Here is a 23309-nt window from a genome sequence, read left to right on the forward strand (position 1 = left end):
TGTTGGGAGCTTAGATGAAGTATTTAGGATGGAAACTAAATAAAGGAATTGACATACATTCTTGTTTATACTTTAGGTGGGAGACCTACCTGATGCAGATATTAAACCTCCAGAAAATGTACTGTTTGTATGTAAGTTGAATCCTGTGACCACAGATGAGGATCTGGAAATAATATTCTCAAGATTTGGGCCAATAAGAAGGTAAATCCTGGAATTAATAAAAGAGAAATTTGGAAATATCTAGGTATGGGTGGTTTTCTAATGACATATTTTTGGTGAGTCTATGAACTGTAGTTGAATTTTATGCTGGTGAATTTTTACAAGTGAGCGTTTGAACAGTAGAAAAGAATATGTACAGAAAAAATATTTGAGTGGTACTTCTACTCCTGGCACAAAAATTTTCAGTTTAAAGCAGGAAATGAAGGGCTGGGGTTGTGGCTCAGTGGTAGAGCGCTTGCCTAGCATAAAACAAAACAATACAAAAAAACAACAAACAACAAATGATTGTGTCCATCTAATCTACAACTAAAAATAAAAAGGGAAATGAGTAGGATGATGTAGGTCTATTTCTCTAAATTTTCAACAGTCCTATTTAATATTTAAAATATTTATCGCATTTAACTTCTAAGATTACTGGCAATCTGTTTCAAACTTTATTTAAATTTAAATTTTCCAAATTTTTTTCTTTTGGTTTATTGTCCTTGCATTACTAATGCAAAACTCTATAAAGGCAGTATTTTTGTGAGAAAGATGACTACTTTGTAATTGATTAGAATGTATTATTTTACTATTTTCTTCCATATTTTTCAAGTGAGACTTATGGTACATGAGAAAGTGTAGGGAACATTCCTCAAGCTTATCCGACAGCAGTCGCTGACACCAAGGTCTAAGTAAGCGAAACATTCTGGACAGAGAAACTGAGGTAATGGTAAAGACTCACCATGGAATGAAGGTCTTTGCAGCTGTTGAGGCTGATTTAGAAGCTGAGGGAAGGCCTCGCTTATCAAGCATCCCAGCAAGCTGTGACGTGAGCTCGCCTGCACTGCCTTGCCTCATGCTGTACTCAGGAGCTTACCATCCCCCAGTCCTTTGTCTCAGACCTGTTGCTGGGCAGAATTACTTAGGCATACTTGGTTTGTTTACATTACCTCAACATATAGTTAACCTATAGGCTGATTCTGTTATGCTTTAACAAACGTGTTAACCTGATTGGGTAATGTGCCTATATATGTCTTATACAATCAATCCTAAGTAAAATTAGATCGGTGCCTTCAGAGCCCAGTCTCTGATGTCGGCATGCACTAGGTAGGCATCATATGTCCTCACCCTCGGCGGACCCCCGTGTCCAAACATCTACAAGAAAGAGACGGTCAGGTGCTTTCAACTTCAGCTTACTGGCCATTTCACTTGTTGTACAATAGATTATTTCCATGTAATGGCTACACTTATAATGTTAAATTTGACCTTGATTGATATTAAAATACCAAAATGTAGACTTGCTTAAACATTTGTATATGTATGCATGTATATACATTGTTTTTACAGACTTTCTTAGCATTTTATATATTGTAATTCATCTTTGTAAATTAAAAACTTTTGATAGCAGTTTATTTTTATTAAAGGAAAATTAAGTATTTTTGATTTATTCTTTTAATGCTTAGGGAATTTAGGACTGTAGGGTCTTTAGAGTAAAATTTTGATAATTTGTTACTGGGTTAGTGAAGTATTTTTTTAGAAAAAGAATTGTTATTCAAGAAATCTGGAGAAATATGGAGGGAGTTTAACTTGTCCTTTATTTTCAGTACTGGGGATTGAACCAGGGGCATTCCACCACTAAGTTACCTCTCAGTTCTTTTTATTTTTTATTTTGAGATAGAGTCACTGAGTTGCCCAGAATGACCTGGAACTTTTGATCCTCCTGCCTCAGCCTCATGAGTCACTTGGATTACAGACGTTCATGACAGTGCCTGGCTTAATTTTGTCTTTCAATAACTGTCTTATTATGTTCTTTAGTTCTGAAGACTAAGAGTGAATACTGTCCTTTAAAAAAAAAAAAAAAGACACTTTTAAAATTTTTCTTTCAGTTGTGAAGTTATTCGGGATTGGAAGACAGGAGAGTCCCTCTGCTATGCTTTTATTGAATTTGAAAAGGTATGTCACAGAATTATTAGTTTTGGTGTTTATTTAATATGTCTTGCTTTTGGTTTTTTGGTTTTGTTATTGGAGATTGAACCCAGGGGCCCTCAACTGCTGAGCTACATCCCCAGCTCTTTTTATTTTGAGGCAGCATCTTGCTAAATTGCCCAGGTTGACCTCAAACTTGAGATCCCCCTGCCTCAGTTTCCTGAGATGCTTGGATTATAGGTGTGCACCACCATGCCCAGCTCATAGATTTGTTTTGTCTAATTTTAAATTTGATATAAATGGAAATACAATGTGTTCATTTGTATCTTGATTCTTAAATTTATTTATTTATTTAGGTACTGGGAATTTCATGAACTGAAGGTCTTATATACTGAGATATATACCCTGTCCTTTTTATTTTATTTATACCAAGTCTTGTTAGCTGAGGGTCTAGCTAAATAGCTGAGGCTGACCTCAAACATGGGATACTGTGGACTTAACCTCTTGAGTTGGGAGCATTACAGGCGTGTGTTGTCATGTCTGGCTTCTTCTGCTAGTATTATATTTATAAGATTACTTTTGAAGTTAATTTTTATTGCCATAGTATTTCATTGTAAGTATATCAAACAGTTTAGACTTCCATTCTGCTGTTAATAAATACTTAGACTCTTTCCAGTTTTTGACTACTCTGTGTGATGCTATTAGAAAGTAAGTTTTGTGCTGGGCATGGTGGCGCCTGCCTATAATCCCAGAGGCTGAGGAAGCTGAGACAGGAGGATTCCAAGTTTGAGGCCAGCCTCAGCAATTTAGCGAAGCTCTTAGCAACTTAGCAAAACCCCCTTCTTAAAATAAAAAAATGATGATGATAATAATTAAAAAAAGGGGGCTGGGGATGTGACTCAGTGGCAAAGTGCCCCTGGCTTTAATCCCTAGTACCGATAAATGAATGAATTAATTTTTTATTAAAAAAGAGCTGGGGATGTGGCTCTGTGGTTACGCACCCCTGGGTTCAATTTCTAATACCAAAAAAAAAAAAAAAAAGTCAGAAAAGTAAGTTTTGTTGTTTTGCTTAATCTGTTGTCTTTATTTTTTAAAATCATTTCTAGAAACATACCTTCTGATATATGTATGTATATATTTCTGCAAAATGTATATCTAGGTGTGAATTGCTGGGTCCTGGGGCAGATACAGCTTTAACAGACAATTCCAATTAATTTTCCAAGGTGGTTATACTAATTTTCACTTCCACTGGTAGTGTACTGGACTCCATGTTGCTCCATATCTTGATCAACCCTTATATGGTCAGTCTTTTAAATTTTATCTATTCTGAAAGATATGTAGTAGTATCTTATTGTGGTTTATTTTACATTTCCCTCGTTGAGTCACTTTTTCAAAAGTTTATTATCATTCAAATGTACTTTCTTTTATTGTTGACAGTGGTTCTGGGGGTTGAACCTAGAGTCTAATGCATGCTAGGCTAGTGGTCTACCCCTGAGCCCAATTTGTTTATTCTTACACCACTGTTACATTGCTGGTACATTGTCTTAATCACTATAGCTTAATCACTATAGCTTATAGTGTGGATTCTTAAACTTTGTTGTTCTTGAAGGTTGTCTTGACTATTTTGTTTTTCACATTTCTAAATTTATTTTTCAATCAGTTTCTCAATTTTGAAGACATTTCTCTTTTTCATTGTTGTCAAAAGGCACTAGTGTGCCTTTCTTCCATTCCACAAGGAAGGCAGCAGGGCAGAAAGTCCCCCAGTGGAAGCTGGAGGATTGAATTTAGGGCTTTGCCCAAGCTAAGCACACATTCTACCACTGAGCTACACCCTTAGCCTTGAAGAGATTCTTAACTCTTTTTTAGATATAAGACAGTTGAGTATTTGCAAATACTATCCTGAAAAAAATTACCTGAGAAACTTTCTCTTTGGATAAATGGCACAGTGTAAATAATCACTGCCCAAGTATAAATAATCAGATTAATCAGCAATAACATTGATTGCCTACCTTATCTTGATGTTTGTTTTGTGGTGCCAGGGAGTGAACCCAGGGCCTTACCCATGCTAGTCAAACACTGTATCCACTGAGCTGTATCCCCTTTTTATTTTTTCGAGACAGGGTCTTGCCCTATTGCCCAGATTGGCCTTGAACATGTAATCCTCTTGTTTCAGCTTCCCACTGATGTGCACCGCTGCGCTGACTTCAAAAGCACTGGCCATGCTTCCTTTTTTTTTTTTTTTTTTTTTTTTTTATGCTTTCTTCGTTTATTTTTTTTCTATTAACCAAGTTTAGCTTTTTTTTTTTTCTTTTTTTTTTTTATTGTAAACAAATGGGATACATGTTGTTTCTCTGTTTGTACATGGCACAAAGGCATACCATTTGTGTAATCATAAATTTACATAGAGTAATGTTGTTTGATTCATTCTGTTATTTTTTCCCTTCCCCCCACCCCTCCCACCCCTCTTTACCCTCTATACAGTCCTTCCTTCTTCCATACTTGCCCCCCTCCCTAACCCTAACTCTAACCCTAACACTAACCCTCCCCTCCCCCCCATTATGTGTCATCCTCCACTTATTAGCGATATCATTCGTCCCTTGGCTTTTTGAGATTGGCTTATCTCACTTAGCATGATATTCTCCAATTTCATCCATTTGCCTGCAAATGCCATAATTTTATCATTCTTTATGGCTGAGTAATATTCCATTGTATATATATACCACAGTTTCTTTATCCACTCATCAATTGAAGGGCATCTAGGTTGGTTCCACAGTCTGGCTATTGTGAATTGAGCAGCTATGAACATTGATGTGGCTGTGTCTCTGTAGTATGCTGATTTTAAGTCCTTTGGGTATAGGCCAAGGAGTGGGATAGCTGGGTCAAATGGAGGGTCCATTCCGAGTTTTCTAAGGAATCTCCACACTGCTTTCCAGAGTGGCTGCACTAATTTGCAGCCCCACCAGCAATGTAAGAGTGTACCTTTCTCCCCACATCCTCGCCAACACCTGTTGTTGCTCGTATTCTTGATAATCGCCATTCTAATTGGGGTGAGATGGAATCTTAGGGTAGTTTTGATTTGCATTTCTCTTATTACTAGAGATGTTGAACATTTTTCCATATGTTTGTTGATTGCGGCCATGCTTCTTTAAATTTAGAATTTTTTGAGATTTTGAAAGGTACACTGTGTGTGGATATACTCAGATACACATTACATCTGTGGCTTATGTAATACCCCTGTGGGCCAGCATTCCATAATCTATCAGAAAAATATTTCTGCAGTAAAACAAACGCATATTCATACTAAGAATTTTAAAAAGGCCATTGACCTCTCATAAGATCATATATCGCTGTCCAGTTACTTTTTTTTTTTAATATTTTTTTAGTTGGCAATGGACCTTTATTTTATTTACTTATTTGTTTATATGTGGTGCTGAGAATCGAACCCAGTGCCTCGCACATGCTAGGCAAGCACTCTGCCACTGAGCCACAACCCCAGCCCTGTCCAGTTACTTTTAATAACAGATTTGTGAAAACAACTTGTACTTTTCAGGATACAGTATTTTGGGGTCTTAAGTAAAAGGCAGTGTGAACTTGTATAGGTAAGTATATCTATGTCCACTATAGTCAGACTGTCTTGATTGGAACTCTTGTCTTTGACCCTTGCCAACTGTGTAACCTTTAACAGTTTCAATATCTCTCTAAAATTCTTTTAGTACCACATAGGATTGTTACCAGAGTTAATTGAGATAAATAACAGATGCAAAACATTTAACAGTATCTGGTGTAAGAAGTTTTCAAATATTAAGTTTAATAACAATAAATTTTATATATTTTCAGTATTTGTTCTCGTTACAGAAATTTTTTCTATAAAGATTTGTGTTTTTTTTTTTTTTAATTACTATAGGAAGAAGATTGTGAGAAAGCATTCTTCAAAATGGATAATGTACTTATCGATGACCGAAGAATACATGTGGATTTTAGCCAGTCTGTTGCAAAGGTTAAATGGAAAGGAAAAGGTGTATTGATTTATCTTCCTTTTTTCTGTTCTGCCTTGTATGCTTCCATATGTAGCCTTTGACTTGGTACTGTTAATTAGAAGAAATGTTATTTGACATAATCTTTGCCATTATTTTACTTTATACATCTATTTATTTTATACATCTAGAATCTAAGGTAAAGGTATGTATATGAAACTAATGAAAAATATCTGTATTTTCTCTATTTACCTATATTATAAATTACTTATAGTTAGCCACTATAGGTTGATATGTCTCCAAAGTGACTTTGATTTTAAGGTGGTTTGGGTCTTTTAGATGAAAAACTCTTTTTAAGAAGTTTCCTTAAGTGTGTTTTAGTTGTCATATAGTAAAAAATTGAGATTCATGAAAAGGTATAGAATAAAAAAAATCTCTTCTACTCCTGTTTCTTATGTACCTAGTTTCTTTTCCAGAAATAACCACTCTTACCTGTTTGTTCTCTTTTGTTTCGTTTTTCGATACCAGGGTTTGAACCCAGATGTACTTTACTTCTGAGCTATATCCCTAATCCTTTCTTTTTTAAAAATAATTTTTTAGTTGTTGATGGACCTTTATTTTTTATGTATTAATATGTGGTGCTGAGAATCAAACCCAGTGCCTCACACATGCTAGGAATGCGCTCTACCACTGAGCCACGACCCCAGCCCCTTACTTTTTATTTTGAGATAGGGTCTTGCTAATTTGTTGAGGGCCTGGCTACAGCCGGCCTTGAACTTAAGATCCTCCTGCTTCAGCTTCCTGAGTGCTTGGGATTATAGGCATGTGCCACAATTCCTGGCTATTACCTGCTTCTTATGTAACTTTCCATACACGTGCATTCACGTTTGAATACACGTGCATGTATGTCTATGTAGATATAGATATAGTCTTCTTTAAAAAAGGAAAACACCAACTATGTTGACTATACATTCTGTTTCTGTATCTTGTATTTTTCATTTAAAACATCTAAGAGATTGGTTCATATCAATACATAAAATGCCAGTTTTTTAATTTATTTTGGTACTATGGATTGCATCCAGGGGCACTAAACCACTGAACCACATCCCCGGGCTGTTTATGTTTTATTTTGAGACAGGGTCTGACTAAGTTGCTGAGGCTGGCTTAGAACTCACATACCTTCTGCCTCTACATCCCAAGCCTCTGGGATTACAGGTGTGTGCCACTGCACCTGGCCGTTTCTCAAGATTTTAATGGAGTCTTTTTTCTTTCTTTCTTTCTTTTTTATTAGAAAGAAATTTCTGTTTGGTAGTGAAGTGCTGAATTGTTAAGTAGATTGTGTTACCTTATGGGCGTTCAGAGAGGGGAAAAATTGTTAGTCACTGGAGGAGGCAAGGAAGTCCCAGTGGAAGCCAAGATCTCTGTGGTAGGAGAGAGTGACTTGGTCTGGGGCCTGTTTACTCTTTGTTTCCTCCCATGAATGCTTCCCTAGTCCTAGAATACTTGATTCATCTGACAGTGCTCTCTCTTTTTAAGTGACTTGTGAAAACTGGTGAAGTACCAAAATGTATTTTTCACTTGTTATACTTATAGCTTTATGAACAATACATCACATGAGTATATTCAGTGATGAGGGCTGGGGTTGTGGCTCAGTGGTAGAGCCCTTGCCTAGCATGTGTGATGCACTGGGTTCGATCCTCAGCACCACATAAAAAAAATCAGTCAAATAAAGATTGTATCCATCTACAACTAAAAATATATATACAAAAAAGATTTGTTTACAAAAAGAAGAGTGATAAACTGCTGGCCCAATGTGTTACAGTTCTGATCTATTAGTATTGCCAACTGGCTTCTTGTAGGACTTTTTTTCCACAAACTAATTTAATTTTGTCATTTTTAAAAAAAATTATTTTTATATATATTTTTAATTGTCAATGCACCTTTATTTTATTCATTTATTTATATGTGATGCTGAGAATTAAACCCAGTGCCTCACACATGCTTGGCAAGTGCTCCACAACGGAGCCACAACTCCAGCCCTAATTTTATCATCTTATCATTTGTTTCAAATGTATGAAATTAGTATTGACAATAATTTCACATTTTTAAAAATATTTTTTAATTGTAGATGTAGATGATCTTTTATTTATTTTTATGTGGTGATGAGGATCAAACCCAGTGCCTCACACATGCTAGGCAAGCACTCTGCCACTGAGCCACAACCCCAGCCCCAATTTTACATTATTGATAAGAAATTTGAGACATAACCTTTTAATATAATTTACACAGAGTCACATACAGTGATGATTTAAAGACCTTAAATCTAGTTTGGATTTTTTTCTCTCAGTCCTGTTTTCTTCCCAAACCAATACATTGAAGACATTATTCTACTTTCCTAAGTTGTTTCAGTATAGTGTATTTACAAGATAACTTCACATGAATTTCTTCATTCTGTTTTCTAAAATAAAATGTCTCATATGGGAGAAAGATGCTTTGGATTCACGGATGCCATCATAAGCATAGTTTATTATTAGTCTCTTAATTCTGAGATAATTTTGAATAGATATGTAATTGATTCACATTTTTAAAATTGAATATATGTTCTTCACAGTGCTAAATAAGTTCCCTTTACAGTTTTATTCAGTGATTTAACTAGCACTTTGAAATATTGGTATTATTTTTAGTTTATAATTAAGAGAATGAGTTGGCAGAGAAGTAAAATGTCTTACTTAGGACCTCCCACTAGAGTCAAGATTTGAATTTAGAACCTCTCACTTTAATTGGTTGCCCTTTATATACCATAATTGCTGCATCCATTCTGAAACTCTTCTAATGACAGGCACATGTTAAATCATTTTTCAATGATAAAATTATAACTGTTTGTTACTGTTTTCATTTATTTTAACTCTTGTAGTCTATTTCACATTATAGGAAACAGTGCTGACCATTTTTATTTTCAGTCTCTGGATAAAGGTGAAACTAGGTTCACCTTTATCTTTATACTTACTGTCCCCCTTCTTTTGGGGGGGGGGGGATCTTGCTATGTTGCCCAGGCTGGCCTTGAACTTGTGATCCTCCTGCCTTAGCCTCCTGAGTAACTGGGATTATATTCATGTACCCCATGCTCAGCTTTTACCCTTTCTTTTCTTTCCTGTTTCCCCTTCCTTAAAACTCTGACAATCAAGATGTGCAGTTTTCAGACTCAGTATTTCCAGTTTGCCTTCCTTGTCCTTGCCATCCAGAACCCTGCTCTAGGACATATCCCACAAGTAGCACTTCCTCATGGTAGCTGAGGGGGTAGAAAAGGCAGGCCAGGGCTGGAACATGGATGGAGTCTGAATCCTCATTTGGTAGGAGACTGGACTGGAGAGTAGTTGGATGTTAACAATAGTCTTATCCTGAAGGGATTATTGATTTCATTTCTGGCACTCAGGAGGAATAAAGGTGCCTGTAAGTGAAAATTCAAAGCAGGAGTGGTTCTCTATTGTGCTCATGCCAATGCTTTTTTTTTTTTTATATCTCTTTAGTGAACTTCTATGCACATACCTACGTGGTGCTCTATTCGGAGACAAATCAATGGTCTTTAACACCTTATTTCAAACTAATAAGTCCTTTAGATTTCAAACTCAAGCTCCATATCTTCAGTTTTCCCTTGGACTTATGCTCTCATGGGCTTAATGGATCTACTTAAACATTGCATTGTATGTGTCTTTTATTTGAAAGTTTGATGTAATATTCACATATATCATTAGGTGGCAGTATATGGCTATCTAGCAAAATCTGATTTCAGTTAAAATAATAATGGAGATTAAATTACTATGATTTCTTTTGTTCTTTTCTTACCCTTTTTCTGTTTCCCAGTAGTCACCATTTATAAAATAGCTCTTAAAGTATAACTTGTATAAAAGAACTATCATTCTCAAGTAATTAGGTAACTTTTCTTATTAAACTCCTTTTATTTCCTTAATAAATAGGTGGGAAATACACCAAAAGTGATTTCAAGGAGTATGAAAAGGAACAGGATAAACCTTCGAATTTGGTTCTGAAAGATAAAGTAAAGCCCAAACAGGAGTATCCTTAATAAAAATCAATTAACCAGGGCTGGTTCTGGGGCTCAGGGGCAGAGCGCTTGCCTAGCATGTGTGAGGCACTGGATTTGTTCCTTAGCACTGCGTACAAAAATAAGCAAATAAAGGCAAGCTATCCATCTACAACTACAATTTTTTTTTTTTAAAAAAGAATCAGTTAATCGATAACCCATTATGTGTAGATTACTGTGTGAGTGCTATAAAATGTCATGAAAGCAAGTTTCTTGAATCCAAATGGTTTGTAAAAATATAACTTAATCTTTTTTCAATATCTTACATATACTTTGCTTTTTCATTCTAGTCTATTTAATGGAGAAAGTTAAGTTCAAAAGGAATCTTTAACCTAAATCTTTTTCTACTTATCATAGTTCCAAATGATCTTCAGGTAAGGTGTTAATTTTCTGTATGTAATTGCAATTTTTAAAATTCCTCATAATCAGAAATTTCTTATTGCTAAGCTAAATCCTTTGTGCTAACCATTCTCTTATGTTTAACTTCCTTACCTAGGAAGCAAAATCCTATAGTTCTTTGTTAAGAGATTAGGTTGCTTCTTACTGCGTATTACATTTTATTTTAGTAACATATATTTATTGAGCTCCTGTTGAATACAAGAGTTGACTTTTGGAGAACTGAAATCTAAGTTGACTACTTAATTCAGCTTCTTTCAAGTTTTAGGTTGAGACAAGTAAAAAGCAGTGAAACATACTGTTCATATTATGTCATTTTAATTTGTTCACTGATTTTTTCCCATTATAAATCCATCACTCTACACATTGCAAAGGTTATTTCTTTGATGATTGTTTCTGGTAAATGATGTCTTTGTTTCCTTGTTTCTGTTGGTGTTTCAGGGATTCTCTTTTCCTATGCTATGTAGACATGTCCAAATATTTTTTAAGGAGAGATGAATATCAGGTTGACCTTTATATGTTCGTTTCAAAATGTGTTGACTGCCTTACGCAGTGCCTAAAGCATTGTGAGGTGTTAGAGCCAGATAAACTCTGAAGGATGCTAACAAAATCAACATTAGGAGAAGCTTTCACAAGCAAACAGACCAACAAGCTGAGATTTAGCCTGAAAAGAGCAGCATTAGAGGACATATGACTGAAAGTCAAAATCATAAGAGAGATGGATGGAATACACTTGAGGTTTATCTGCCAAATCTTTCAAGTTGTTTATTGAGGCTCCCCACTAATTACTGTAGCTAGAAGGAGGGGAGTGTGGAGGATAAACAAAGGAAGCACAGTTGTAGAGTATGAAGTAGAGGAAGGTCTCTTTTTCCTCATGGAGGCTGAAAAGAAGGAATGCATATCATTAAAATTTTAAAATGTGTTAGCTGGGTATAGTGGTGCACACCTCTAATCCCAGTGGACAGGAGGCTGAGGCAAGAGGATCATAAATTCAAAGACAGCCCTGACACGTTTGTAAGGCCCTAAGCAACTAAACAAAATAAAAAAATAAAAAGGGCTGGGGTTGTGGCTCAGTGGGTAAGCACCCCTAGGTTCAAGAGAATAGATTACTAACAATTAAGAAAGGAAACTAGGCATCTTTGAAAGTAAATCTCTAATCAGTACTGTTCTATAGAACTTTCTAGCCAGAGCATTGGTGCACGCCTGTAATCCCAGTGACTCAGGAGGCTAAGGCAGGAGGATCACAAGTTCAAAGCTAGCCTCAGCAACTTAGCAAGGCCCTAAGTGACTTAGTGAGAACTTGTCTCAAAATAAAAAATAAAAAGAGCTGGGGATGTAGCTGAGGGTAAAGCACCTCTGGATTTAATCCCCAGCACCAAAAAGGAACTTCCTATCTTGACGAAAATGTACTATAACTCTATCATTTACTTTGGCAATTAACACATATGTGGCTAGTGAGCTTGTAAGATGGACTAAAGAGCTAAATTTTAAATTTTGTTTAATTTGTCTCATATAACTGCATATTTCTAGTATTGAACAATGCAGCTTCTAGCCTTCTGAAGTTGATGATGTAGAAGACAGACATGTCCTGATAACCATTGTCAAATAATTGACAGACTATTGAACAGGAAAGAGGAAATTCATGAATCTGACTCAATAGATAATTTTTATGTTCTTGATAGTTGATAGGTTTCATTTTAGTGAGACGTTTATTTTCTCAGACTAGCAGAGAGACAACATATGTTTATAATATGTAAGGTGCACATACAGGACACAATCTTCTTACATTCCTTTTGTATATTAAGTGACCTTGTTACTTATAGCAACAGAAGGGAATTCAGAGGACATCTGAATTTATGTATAGATAAGTTGTCTGAAATCAGTTAAAAGGCATGATGGGGATATATATCTGGGTCTTGAGAGAGAGAGAAATTACTATAAAAGTAGATAATTAATGAAAAGGACCAAAAATAGTAGAAAAGTTTAGCTCTCAGGGAACAAATTAGAGAAAACAAAAGTCAGTGAATGCACAGATTTGCATTTTATACAAAGGATTTTGAAGGGATCTGACATTTAAAAGTTTTGTTTTAGTGATTAAGTGGAAGGTAGCAGTTAAGGAAGGAAGTGATAATATAAGTGTCTTAGTAGTTTAGTGGGTAATCAACAAATATTTAATTAGAATCTGTTACATGCTCAGTTTGGCAATGAAAGGTTCTGTCCCTACCCACATGGAGCTTGCATTTAATTGTTGGAGTATGGTGGGAGGGGTACTAACATAAAATAATTACCATTAATTTAATAGTCTAGAGCATTGCAAAGAAGTAAATTGATGGACTAGACATGGTGACACATGCCTGTAATTTTAGCCTCTCAAAAGTTTGAGGCAGTAGGATCAGTTGAGCTCATGAGTTCAAGACCAGCCTGGCCAATATAGCCAGATACCATTTTTTTTTTTAAAGTGCATTTGTGTGATATGAGACTTAATATGGATTAGGGAAACCATCAAGTGACATTTAAACTATGACTTGAATATAGGGGAGAGGATAGCTGAGTTGGTTAACTATTTAATTTTGCCTATAATTTAAGAAAGATAATATCTTTTTATGTGCATGTAATACTGGGGATTGCACCCAGGTCCTCATATATGCTAGGAAGCACTCTACCCCTGAACTACATTCCTCACCCTTTTTATTTGGAGACGGGATCTCACTTACTTGCCCAGACCAGCCTCAAGCTTGGGATCCCTCCTGCCTCAGCCTCCTGAGACACTAGAATTATAGACATATGCCACTGTGCCTGCCATAAAATAAAAATTTTATTAGTTACCATTGCACTCCATTTTCTATTCTGTGTTACATTTTAAAATGCTGGTCATAACCTATGATTTTTCACCCCATTGTTAGATTACAACCTTCAGTTTGAAGAACTGCTGCAAAGCATTTTGGAGCAAGGGAGCCCCATGTACTAAGCACACACTGGATGAAGTCATAGGCGAGAGCTGTTGGATTTGTGTCTGAGAGAAGATCCAGAAGGCACTCTGGATGCAGCGCACCATAGTATAAAGGAGAAAAAAAGTTGGAGATAATGGAGTAATAAGGCTCATATGGGCTGACTAGCCATTTTTAGCCACGGGGGAAAGGTAGAAGGCATAGTGTTCCTATTTGATATCATATAGACAGGAGACATCCTTGAGGAAAGCCTTGAGCTTTGACTTTGTGAAAATAGACATGAGACTTGTCCTTATGGAAGTGTGTCTATTTACTCCAGTCCCACATGCAGTTAAAATAGTTCCTGTGGTTTTGGCTTCCTCATAAGTTTTCTTTTGAAAACTGACATGTATGCCATGTCTGCCTGCCTCAAAATCCATTTTAGAAGTTGAGATTACTTTTAGGAGTGGTTGTAACAGTTGTATATTTTCTCCATTTTAAGACCTCATAGTTTAAACATTATTTTCTATTTTTTTTCCCCTGTGGATTGAACTCAGGGCTTCATCATAATTGGCAAGTGTATACCATTGAGCCCCATTATTAAAATTTTAGTAATGTATTTATGTGAACTTTAGGAAATATTCACTCAGTTCTCTCTCCCAGAAAAATGATGATTTTTATTTTTTTCTGGTACTGAGAATTGAACCCAAGGATGCTTTACCACTGAGCTACATCCCCAACCCTCTTTATTTTTGTTATTTTGAGACAGGATCTTGCAAAGTCGCTGTAGGTTTCCCTGAATTGCTCATATTTGCTATCCTCCTGCCTCAGCCTCCTGAGTCACTGGGATTATAAGTGCACCCTTTTGGCCAGTGATGCTTTTTATTTCTCCTTATTCTTTTCAAGCCTTTTAATGAAGGCTTTTTATTAAGTCTTACATAGTTAAAATTACTGTATTGTATATGCAGTTTCTGATTTAAGCTTTTTTTACTTTTAGTTTTCATTAAACATCTTTCCACATTTTTAGATCATTTATCATTTGTTAACAACTCTCTTTAGAACATATCATGTTGAAGTACTATATTTAAATTTTTTTATGTTGCTGGGGATTGAAAAAGCACTCTACCAACTGAGCTATATTCCCATCCCTATTTATTTTTATTACTATTTTCCCACTCTGATATTAAAAATAATTCTAATATGTATATCTTTGTTATTTATCTTATTTTAATTTCTGTCAATTCTTATTAGAATTTAAACATGGTAACTGTTGATATACTTTGCTAAATTTCCTTCCATAGGATCAATCTAAAAGTAAAGTCATGAAAGTACCTGTTATCTTTTCTTTTGGGGCCAGGGCAGAGGAGAGAGGTAATAGGGATTGAACCCAGAGGCATTCTACCACTGAGCTACATCTCCAGCCCTTTTTATTTATTATTTTGAGACAGGGTCTGACTAAGTTCCCTAGACTGACCTCAAACTTATTATTCTCCTGCTCAGCCTCTCAAAGTACTGTGATTTTATATAGCTTTTCTGGTATTTGGGTTCATAATGTCTTAATTTTTAATTTTTTCTAGTTAAAGACGAACCTTATTTTCTAAGTTTTAAGTTTTTCATTATTAACAAATGTATTTCCTTCTTTCTTTACTTTTTAAATTTTTTCATACTGGGGATTAAAAACAAAGTCCAGGGTCACTTTAGCAGTGAGCTGCATTCCAATCTTTTAAATTTTTTTTTTCTTTTTTTTTAGTTTTGAGACTAGGGTTCACTAACTTACTGAGGGCCTTACTAACTTGCTGAGGCTGACCTCGAACTTGAGATCTTCTTGCCTTAACTTTGTGAGTTGCTAGGATTACAGGCAACTGTGTCCATGTTTCCTTATTTCTTTTGCTAGTTGTATTTTCATTTGTGTACATTCTTTTTTATTTTCCCCTCCATATTTTAAGCTTACTAATTGACTGTTAAGATTAGAGTTCTTTCCATTTCTTTTTATTATGTAATGAAAGAAAATAAATTAGTTTCATTTTAGACATGTACTCTATGATACTGAGGTGCTATTTGCTTTTGCTTTTTTTTTTTTTTTTTAAACACTTGTATTATTTTAGCGATCAGGAACAAATTCTGATTTAAGTCCAGTTTTTTGTTCCCCCAAACTTTACTGTTCCACAGATCACAACCTGGACTATAGTTTGACTTGGTGTGGCTTCATTATGAACAGATTGGCAGTGGACCACGTTGATTTGGAATTCACTGAAGGCAACATTTCAAAAAATTGGTTGAAGGACTCTTGTCCTGAAACAGTGTTTCTATTCCATACCAGGGTGGCTGTGCCCATGTATAGGTGGGAGAAGTTGCTTGTCCATGGTGGTGTAATAGACATTGACAAACTCCTCAGCACTCTGCAGGTGTGATCCACGTGGGTCTTATAATCCACGGATGCCATCTCTGGGTCTGTGGAAGGTGGCCTCTGCAAGGGTGTTCCCTCTGACTTGGGGGAGCCAGGGGCTGTGCTCTGGCATCCTAGTCTATAGCAACTGTCATACTGGCTCTCCCTCAACCCTGCAGGCTGTGCTCCCTGGAGGGGCCTGCTGTTTGCTTTAAAGAGTTACATTTGGCCTTATAACCTCCTATGTCTACCAGATTCTCATGTTTTGATGTTTTATCTGTCATTTCTCATATTTGCCCTTAACTAAATGCTGCAGTGCAAAATATGATCTTATACTAGATGAGCAGGCAGAAGACTCAAAATCAAGTCACTCACACACAAGTAAAAAACACAAGAAGAAAACGCGGCACTGCTCTGAAGAGAAGGAAGATGAGGACTACATGCCGATCAGAAATACTAACCAGGTACTTCAGATGTCCAGACTTAGATTCAAACAAATATTTTGTCCCTTTGTAAATGACATGTTAGTAGTATAATTTAGGAGGTGAGGGATAGTTCTGAACAGGGATAGGTATGTAGTTCCTAGCTTTAAAATTAGAATGGTTGCACAGGGGTAATGGACTTTTTCAAGAATATTTATTCTAAGTTATAAATGATTGTTTTCAGAGTAATTTATGTCATACATTTCCACATTGTGAAACTAGGGCGATTTCCATCCCTGTGAGTTCTCTAAAACAAGTGTAACTGCTGAAAAAGTGCTTGTCGGTTGTTACCTTAATTTGCCAACAGGGATTTCACATACAGAGCTTGCAGACCTGGAGGTTTTATGGCCTATAAAAAATTTATGACCTTCCATATTGTATATATGAAATGAAAACAGAACTTATAATTAACTTGATCATCCCAAAGTTCTTCCAAAGAGCAAATTTTCTAAAAGAATAATGAAAATTCCCTGAAGGAATTGATTATAAAAGATCATTTCTAATGGGAGACTTTTTTCTCCATTAACTAAAAAGCAAATAACGTCCCAGCTCCTTGGTTTTGTTTTTTGTTTTGGCACCAGGGATTGCACCCAGGGGTGATCAACCACTGAGCCACATCCCCAGCCCTTTTTCTGTTTTATTTAGAGATAGGAGGATCACAAGTTTGAGGCCACCAGCCTCAGCAACTTAGCAAGTCCCAGTCTTATTTATGGACAGGGTCAATCTGAGTTGCTTAGGACCTTGTTAAGTTACTGAGCCTGGCTTTGAACGCACAGTTCTGCCTCAGCCTTCCAAGCTGCTGGGACTACAGGCATGTGCCATTGTGCCCAGCTTGATTTTGTTTTACCACTTATAAGACATCTGAGCTGGGCCCTGGTTGACCATGACTTCAGTAACCTGAGGGGAGGAGGGAAGAAATTAAGGAAGAAGGTGAGAATATCCAGCAAAGACACAGATGGAGAAATGTGGTATTGTAGACAGAATAAAGGTTGCACTCTCAGGGGATTAAAGCTTATCATGTTTCTATACTTCTAGTCACTGGTGTGACTATGACAAGTAAGTTCACTTTCTGAGCCATGGTTTCCTCCTCTGTGAAATAGATAATACTTCACAAGCATGTTGTTAAGATTTAAAAAAAACAGTGTATGCAAACATTTTTCTGTGCAGGCTATTCTTTCCACCACTTTTACTATTAGAGTCAAGTTTCTGTTTTAGTCACTTGTAATGGTTTCCCTGCGGTTATGCCATTAATGGGGCTCACATTTCAGTTAATTTATTTCATTTTCTTTTTGTTGTTAAAGGATTGTTTAAATAGTTTTTGGTTTATAGTTTTTAAAACTATATGCTTCAAAAGTAAAATCACAATATAGTACATACAAAGAACCTAGCTTCTCTACCTCTTTCTTCCTCTTCTTTTTCTCCCTATAGGTAACCGTTTTATGGTTTATCTTCATTTAAAAAAAAAAATTCAGCAAAATGTTTGCCAAGTATTCTTGGTTCCCTGTTTCCCAGAAAGCATACATTCCTACCCTTTGCAGAGTTTGTGTAGCAGAGTTATCATCTCTTCTTTCCAGAGTTCATTAGCTATTTACAGATTATCCTCCTTCATGCCTTGTCCCAGTTGTACTGTACCTTTGTCTATTTCTCCAAATATTCCTTACGTGAATCAGTAATAATAAAAGCAGTAATAGTTCACATCATTGTTGTCCTTACGATGTAAGGTAGGTTCTTTATTCTCATTACACAACAACGAAAATGAAAATCAAAAAAAACCTTTAAGCTACTGGACTCTAGTTTTACATAGCTAGTAAATAATAGAACCAACATTCATATCAGACTCTGACTGCTCTCCAGCCGTTCTTACCTAGAGTATACTCTTGTCAGTTTTCTTTCCTCAGTGCTGTTGTCTAAGACAATTCACTCCATGTGTAGTATCCTGGTAGAATCTAACAGAAGTGTCTCCTGCTCTTAATTTCTGTACTCTATTAATTTAGAGATTATCCCAGACTTTTTTTTTAATGGTGGTTATATCACCTTCCTGTGAATATTTAACACGTTTTCCGCCTAAACAACCCTTAATCCTCCCCTGCAACCATGTGTTGTTTTAGCTACAGTTCTTTATCCTGCACTAGTACATGGAATCTTTGGTGAAGTGATGCCTAAGATAAATATTGGTGTATTTAGGGTCTGTTCAGGGTCTGAACAGTTCAGAGACAAGCTTCATTTTAAGTCTGTCCCCACCTAACTTTTATGAATCTTTTGATGCTCCTGTTAATGATTACTTATAAATCTTACAGTGGCAAACATTCTTCTTGGCATAGAGTAAAAACATCACATTTTGGGGGGCACACTACTACTTTTTTAGAGGAATTTTAAGGGATTTGGTAACTATAAACTTGTTAAATTTTGAATAATAGTTTTCTAACTTTCCTCTAAGTGTATTAAAGTAAATGTTTTAGGTATTATATTTTGATTTAATAACAAAACTATGTTAATTTTCTCTTCTTTTTAATAAAATGCAGTACCTGTATGTTTTATTTCAGTCCCAAAGACAACAATACTTTAGTACTATCTAAGTTTTTAGGTGTAGCTCAGATTTTCCTATTTCTTGGTATTTTCTGGGCAAGTCGTTTCCTAAGAAAGTTTTAACTTATTTCTTAAAGTTGTTTTTATTGAATGACAGCCTTAATATTCAATTTGAAAGCTTCTGTTTTTCCACCCAATGTCTTAATTCCAAAGATTGTTTTTATGTTGAAGTTTGGGTTTTACCAGGGCTACAGGAAATGAGTAGTTAGCTTTGGGTTGCCAGAGTGAGACGTATTCATACCGGTGTCAGTTCTCCACTGGGGTTTTTGTAATATGTGTATTCTTGTAATTCAGCACTTGAGTATTTTTGTTGTCATTTTAATGATTTAATGTTATTTTAGTGATTCAAATTCAATCAAATATTTGATATAATCCCAGAGATTAGATATGAAGATGCTGCCCCATAAGCTCCAAGACTTGTACTTTAGGGAGAGACCTAAAACTTTAATGTTTATTTTGATTTGGTCAGTTAAATAATTATCTCCAACCTGTGTGGATCTCTCAAGCATCTCTTCTTACGTCTAGAATGAGGTTAAGATTGCACTCCTGAGACACAGTGCACCTTAGCACATACTGTCCAGCCCTCAGATTGTCTCCTGCAGATGCCCAGTGCTGGTTCTTCCTTGCTTTTCAGTTCTCACATGCACTACTTCCATCATTCTTCCTGTAGCCAATCCAAACCCAAACCTTCTTTACTTTTTTTAAAATTCTGTGTTGGGATTTATCTGAAATTAACTTTGCTCTTTGAAATTTACATTGACGATTCAGTCTTTGAGATTAGGTTTCATAATGGATTTCAGGAGGGTTTGAACAATGTGTTTATATGTTCCCAGTATTAATTAAAATTTTACTTAAGGTTTAAAATGTTTTAGATTTTAATCTCCTATAATGCAAGATGAAGACTTATCCTTCCCTCAAATACAGACACACACACACATCTTTACCTCCTTTTATTGTTCCAATAACCTTCGTTAAATATTCATTAAAGAAAACGTGTGGATTTTTTTTTTACTGCCTTGATATGTACACTAGGATTATATTCCCTTTATTTTGCATTTCACTATAAAATTGAGTCAGCAAATTTTTTTTTCATTTTTTGAGCTTCACCTCAAATTCTAACTTCTTCATGAAACCTTCCCTGATAAATATAACCTCAAGAGTACTTTTTGTTTGGTATATCTCCTAAATGGCAAAGACCATTTGAACCCAGATCTGCCTGACTACAAAGCTTGTGTAGCTTTGACAATTATTCCACGTAGGAGTGGTTTGAAAGTGTTGGTCCTTTTCAGATTTTTAGCTTCCTCAATTTTTTAAAGAAGTAAATATTTCATAACATTTTCCCCATTTGATTTTGGGGATCAAACCCAGGACCACATATATGCTAGGCAAGTACTTTATATCCCTATCCCTATAACTTTCTCTCTCTCTTCCTCCCCTGCCACCCCGCCTTTCTCAACACTTAAAGCATTAAAGTGCCTATTTGTATAATAATGTGCTGAGAATTTTATATATCAGCTGACAGTATTTGCTTATTTTTTAATACTAGGAATTGAACCCAATGGCGCTTAACCACTGAGCCACATCCCCAGCCCTTTTTATTTCTTATTTTGAAACAGTAGCTCACTAAATTGCTTAGAGCTTGCTAAGTGGTTGAGAGCTGCTGGGATTATAGACATGTGCTACCACGCCTGGCCAGTGTCTGCATTTTAAAACTTCATTTTCTCAACCAATATAAAAATAAATACTAGGTGTTTAGGCAGAATAGTACATAGGTATTTATATTTTTTATATGTTGCAAGAAGCCCCCAAAATTCAAAATATGGCACCCCACAAATGTATTTTGTTAGAGAATTGTTGGTAAAAAACTAAACCAAAATCCTACTCATCTTCTGTATTGTGTGTGTGTGTGTTTTACTAAGGACTGAACCCAGGGTCTCATACATGCTAGGGAAGCATTCTACCACTGAGCCATATGCCTACCCCATCTACTTCACGGACTCTTATAGAATGACAAGAGCTATTGAATTGTGTGGAAAATCATGAATCGGTTTATAATATTATATTCTACAAACACCGTCATTATAATAATTATGTTAGATCTATTTTTATATATTAAAAACTATTCCAGGTTCAAAGCAAGGTATACAGTTTATGAAATAATCATTTGCATAAAACCCAGTCTTTAACCATGAGTATCTATTACTCTTGACTGTTATATCTACTATAATAATGTTGACAGGGAGGAATTGGAAGCTTTAGGAGTTTAATCCTTAGAATTTTGCCTTTTCTTTGAAAAATGTTTAAGAAAGTCAAATTTTGCAGACTCTCTTGAAAGAATTAGCTCTGGTCTTCCTGGATTTCAACCACTGGCTGAGATACTTATTTGAATTAGAAGATAAGATGCAGCAGAAAAAGAATTGTTGTTAACTAGCTTTTTTTGTATATGGAAACATTACTACTACTGTTTAATCACGAAAAATAGAATTTTTAAACGTACCCATTGTGTTGTCTCCAGGGCAATGAAGCATTCCAGTGTTTCTTAACTCATTTTTTAAAAATGTGTAATGATAATTTAAAAAAATATGTATCATCCTGGCTTAAACATAGAAAATATATCTGAAGATCTAAAGAGGAGGTGTTACGAAGTAAGACCCTTTGAAACTTAATTGGAACCGGGAGTGTGGCTCAGTGACAAAACTTGTGCTTAGCATGTGGGAGACCCTGGGTTCAATCCCCAGAACCCAAATTTAAATTAAAAAAAAAAAAAAAAGTAATCAGCCAGACCAAAGTAAAGCAGTATCTATTTTCTTTTCATTTTAGACTGATTGACTTACCTAAGGCCTCTTTCTCCTGTTATTTAAATATCTTTATAGAATTCTTATGGGAATGTTAGTAGCTTCATTGCAGATCAGTGATGGGACAGAAACTTTTGGGGAATGGAGGAAGGGAAAGTAGAAATGTGACTATAATAATCTGAACTTTGGGTGTGATATTACTTTAAATGCTTTTTTTTTTTTTTTTGGTGGTACTGGGAATTGAACCCAGGGCCTTATGCATGCTAGGCATAGGCAAGCACTCTACCAACTGAGCTCTATTCCCAGCCTTAAATGCTTATTCTAATTTTAGTTGGCTGTTTCAGTTCTGTGTTAGGGATCTGATTCTTCAGTTCAACCAAATAGCAGGTGCAAAGCAATTAGATTGAGAAGTAAAATGGTTAAATCTTTTTTCTGAATTATTTTGCTTTTATGTCTGAGATTCTTGGCATTAACAGTAGTATTTAAATTTGAGCTGTTATAACAGCTTGCTAATAGTGGACTTTTCTAGGTTTTTACTAACCAACAATGCCCACAAAGTGATTATTTTACTGGTAACTCTTAACTCTTTCTGCATTTCTTTGACAGGATATCTACAGGGAAATGGGGTTTGGTCACTATGAAGAAGAAGAAAGCTGTTGGGAGAAACAGAAGAGTGAAAAGAGAGACCGACCTCAGAACCGAAGTCGGAGCCGATCTCGAGAAAGGGATGGCCACTACGGTAATAGTCACAAACCCAAGTACCAAACAGATCCTTATGAAAGAGAAAGGAGTAAAAAGAGGGACCGAAGCAGAAGTCCAAAGAAATCCAAAGACAAAGAAAAATCTAAGTACAGATGAAAGATGAAGAATCAGAAATGAATGGCTGACACGTTTCTTGACTTAGAATACCAAGAAAGCAGGTGTTTAGATGTTGTGTCAAAGCAGTTAAAGACTGTGTGTTTGTTTTCATTCTAGGATTATGGCCCTTTTAGATTAATACTGATGGCATGGGGCACCAAAAGATACAGAGGTGAACATTTTCTGTGCATCCTTTTTTTTTTACACTTAATTTTATTGTTATACAGAAATGACATAATTCATTTTCATCTTTCACAATTTTACTTTTTTAAAAGTCAAATCTTTCATATTATTAAAATACATAAACATGTGTATATATAAGGTATAAGGAATAATAAATATAAGTAGCTGTATACCCCTCATCCAGCATAAGAAATAGAATGTTGCTTACATTTAACATACATGCCCTATCCCTCTCAAGTAATTATTATTGAGTTTTGTGTTTGTCTTTCTCTTGCTTCTTGATGTAGTTTTACAATATATGTATGTATCCCTAAATGAAATGTTAATTTTGTATGTTTTTGAATTTTATATAAATAGTATAACATATGTTTACTTCTATGACTTTTTTTTTCAGTTTAGCATTTTTTCTAAGAGTACTTCATTTTTGTTGCTGTGTAGTGTGGTACTGATATATACTATAACTTATCTGTTCCTCTGCTGATGGACATTTGGGTTGTGT

The 23309-nt window shown here is 35.5% G+C and overlaps 1 protein-coding gene across 1 annotated transcript in view; it reads left to right on the plus strand.

Annotated features, from left to right (window-relative positions):
- PPIL4 (peptidylprolyl isomerase like 4) overlaps nt 1–23182 on the plus strand; it is a 48040-nt gene extending 24858 nt beyond the window's left edge. The window contains exons 8-13 of the mRNA XM_079146867.1: nt 77–201; nt 2085–2151; nt 6029–6140; nt 10073–10169; nt 16223–16370; nt 22376–23182. Coding sequence (XP_079002993.1) covers nt 77–201; nt 2085–2151; nt 6029–6140; nt 10073–10169; nt 16223–16370; nt 22376–22627 — 801 coding nt within the window. The 3' untranslated portion in view covers nt 22628–23182. The remainder of the gene's footprint in view (nt 1–76; nt 202–2084; nt 2152–6028; nt 6141–10072; nt 10170–16222; nt 16371–22375) is intronic.
- The last annotated feature ends 127 nt before the right edge of the window (nt 23183–23309 follow it).

The sequence above is a fragment of the Sciurus vulgaris genome (genome assembly GCF_902686455.1).
Source record: "Sciurus vulgaris genome assembly, chromosome: 7".
Classification (NCBI taxonomy): Eukaryota; Metazoa; Chordata; class Mammalia; order Rodentia; family Sciuridae; genus Sciurus; species Sciurus vulgaris.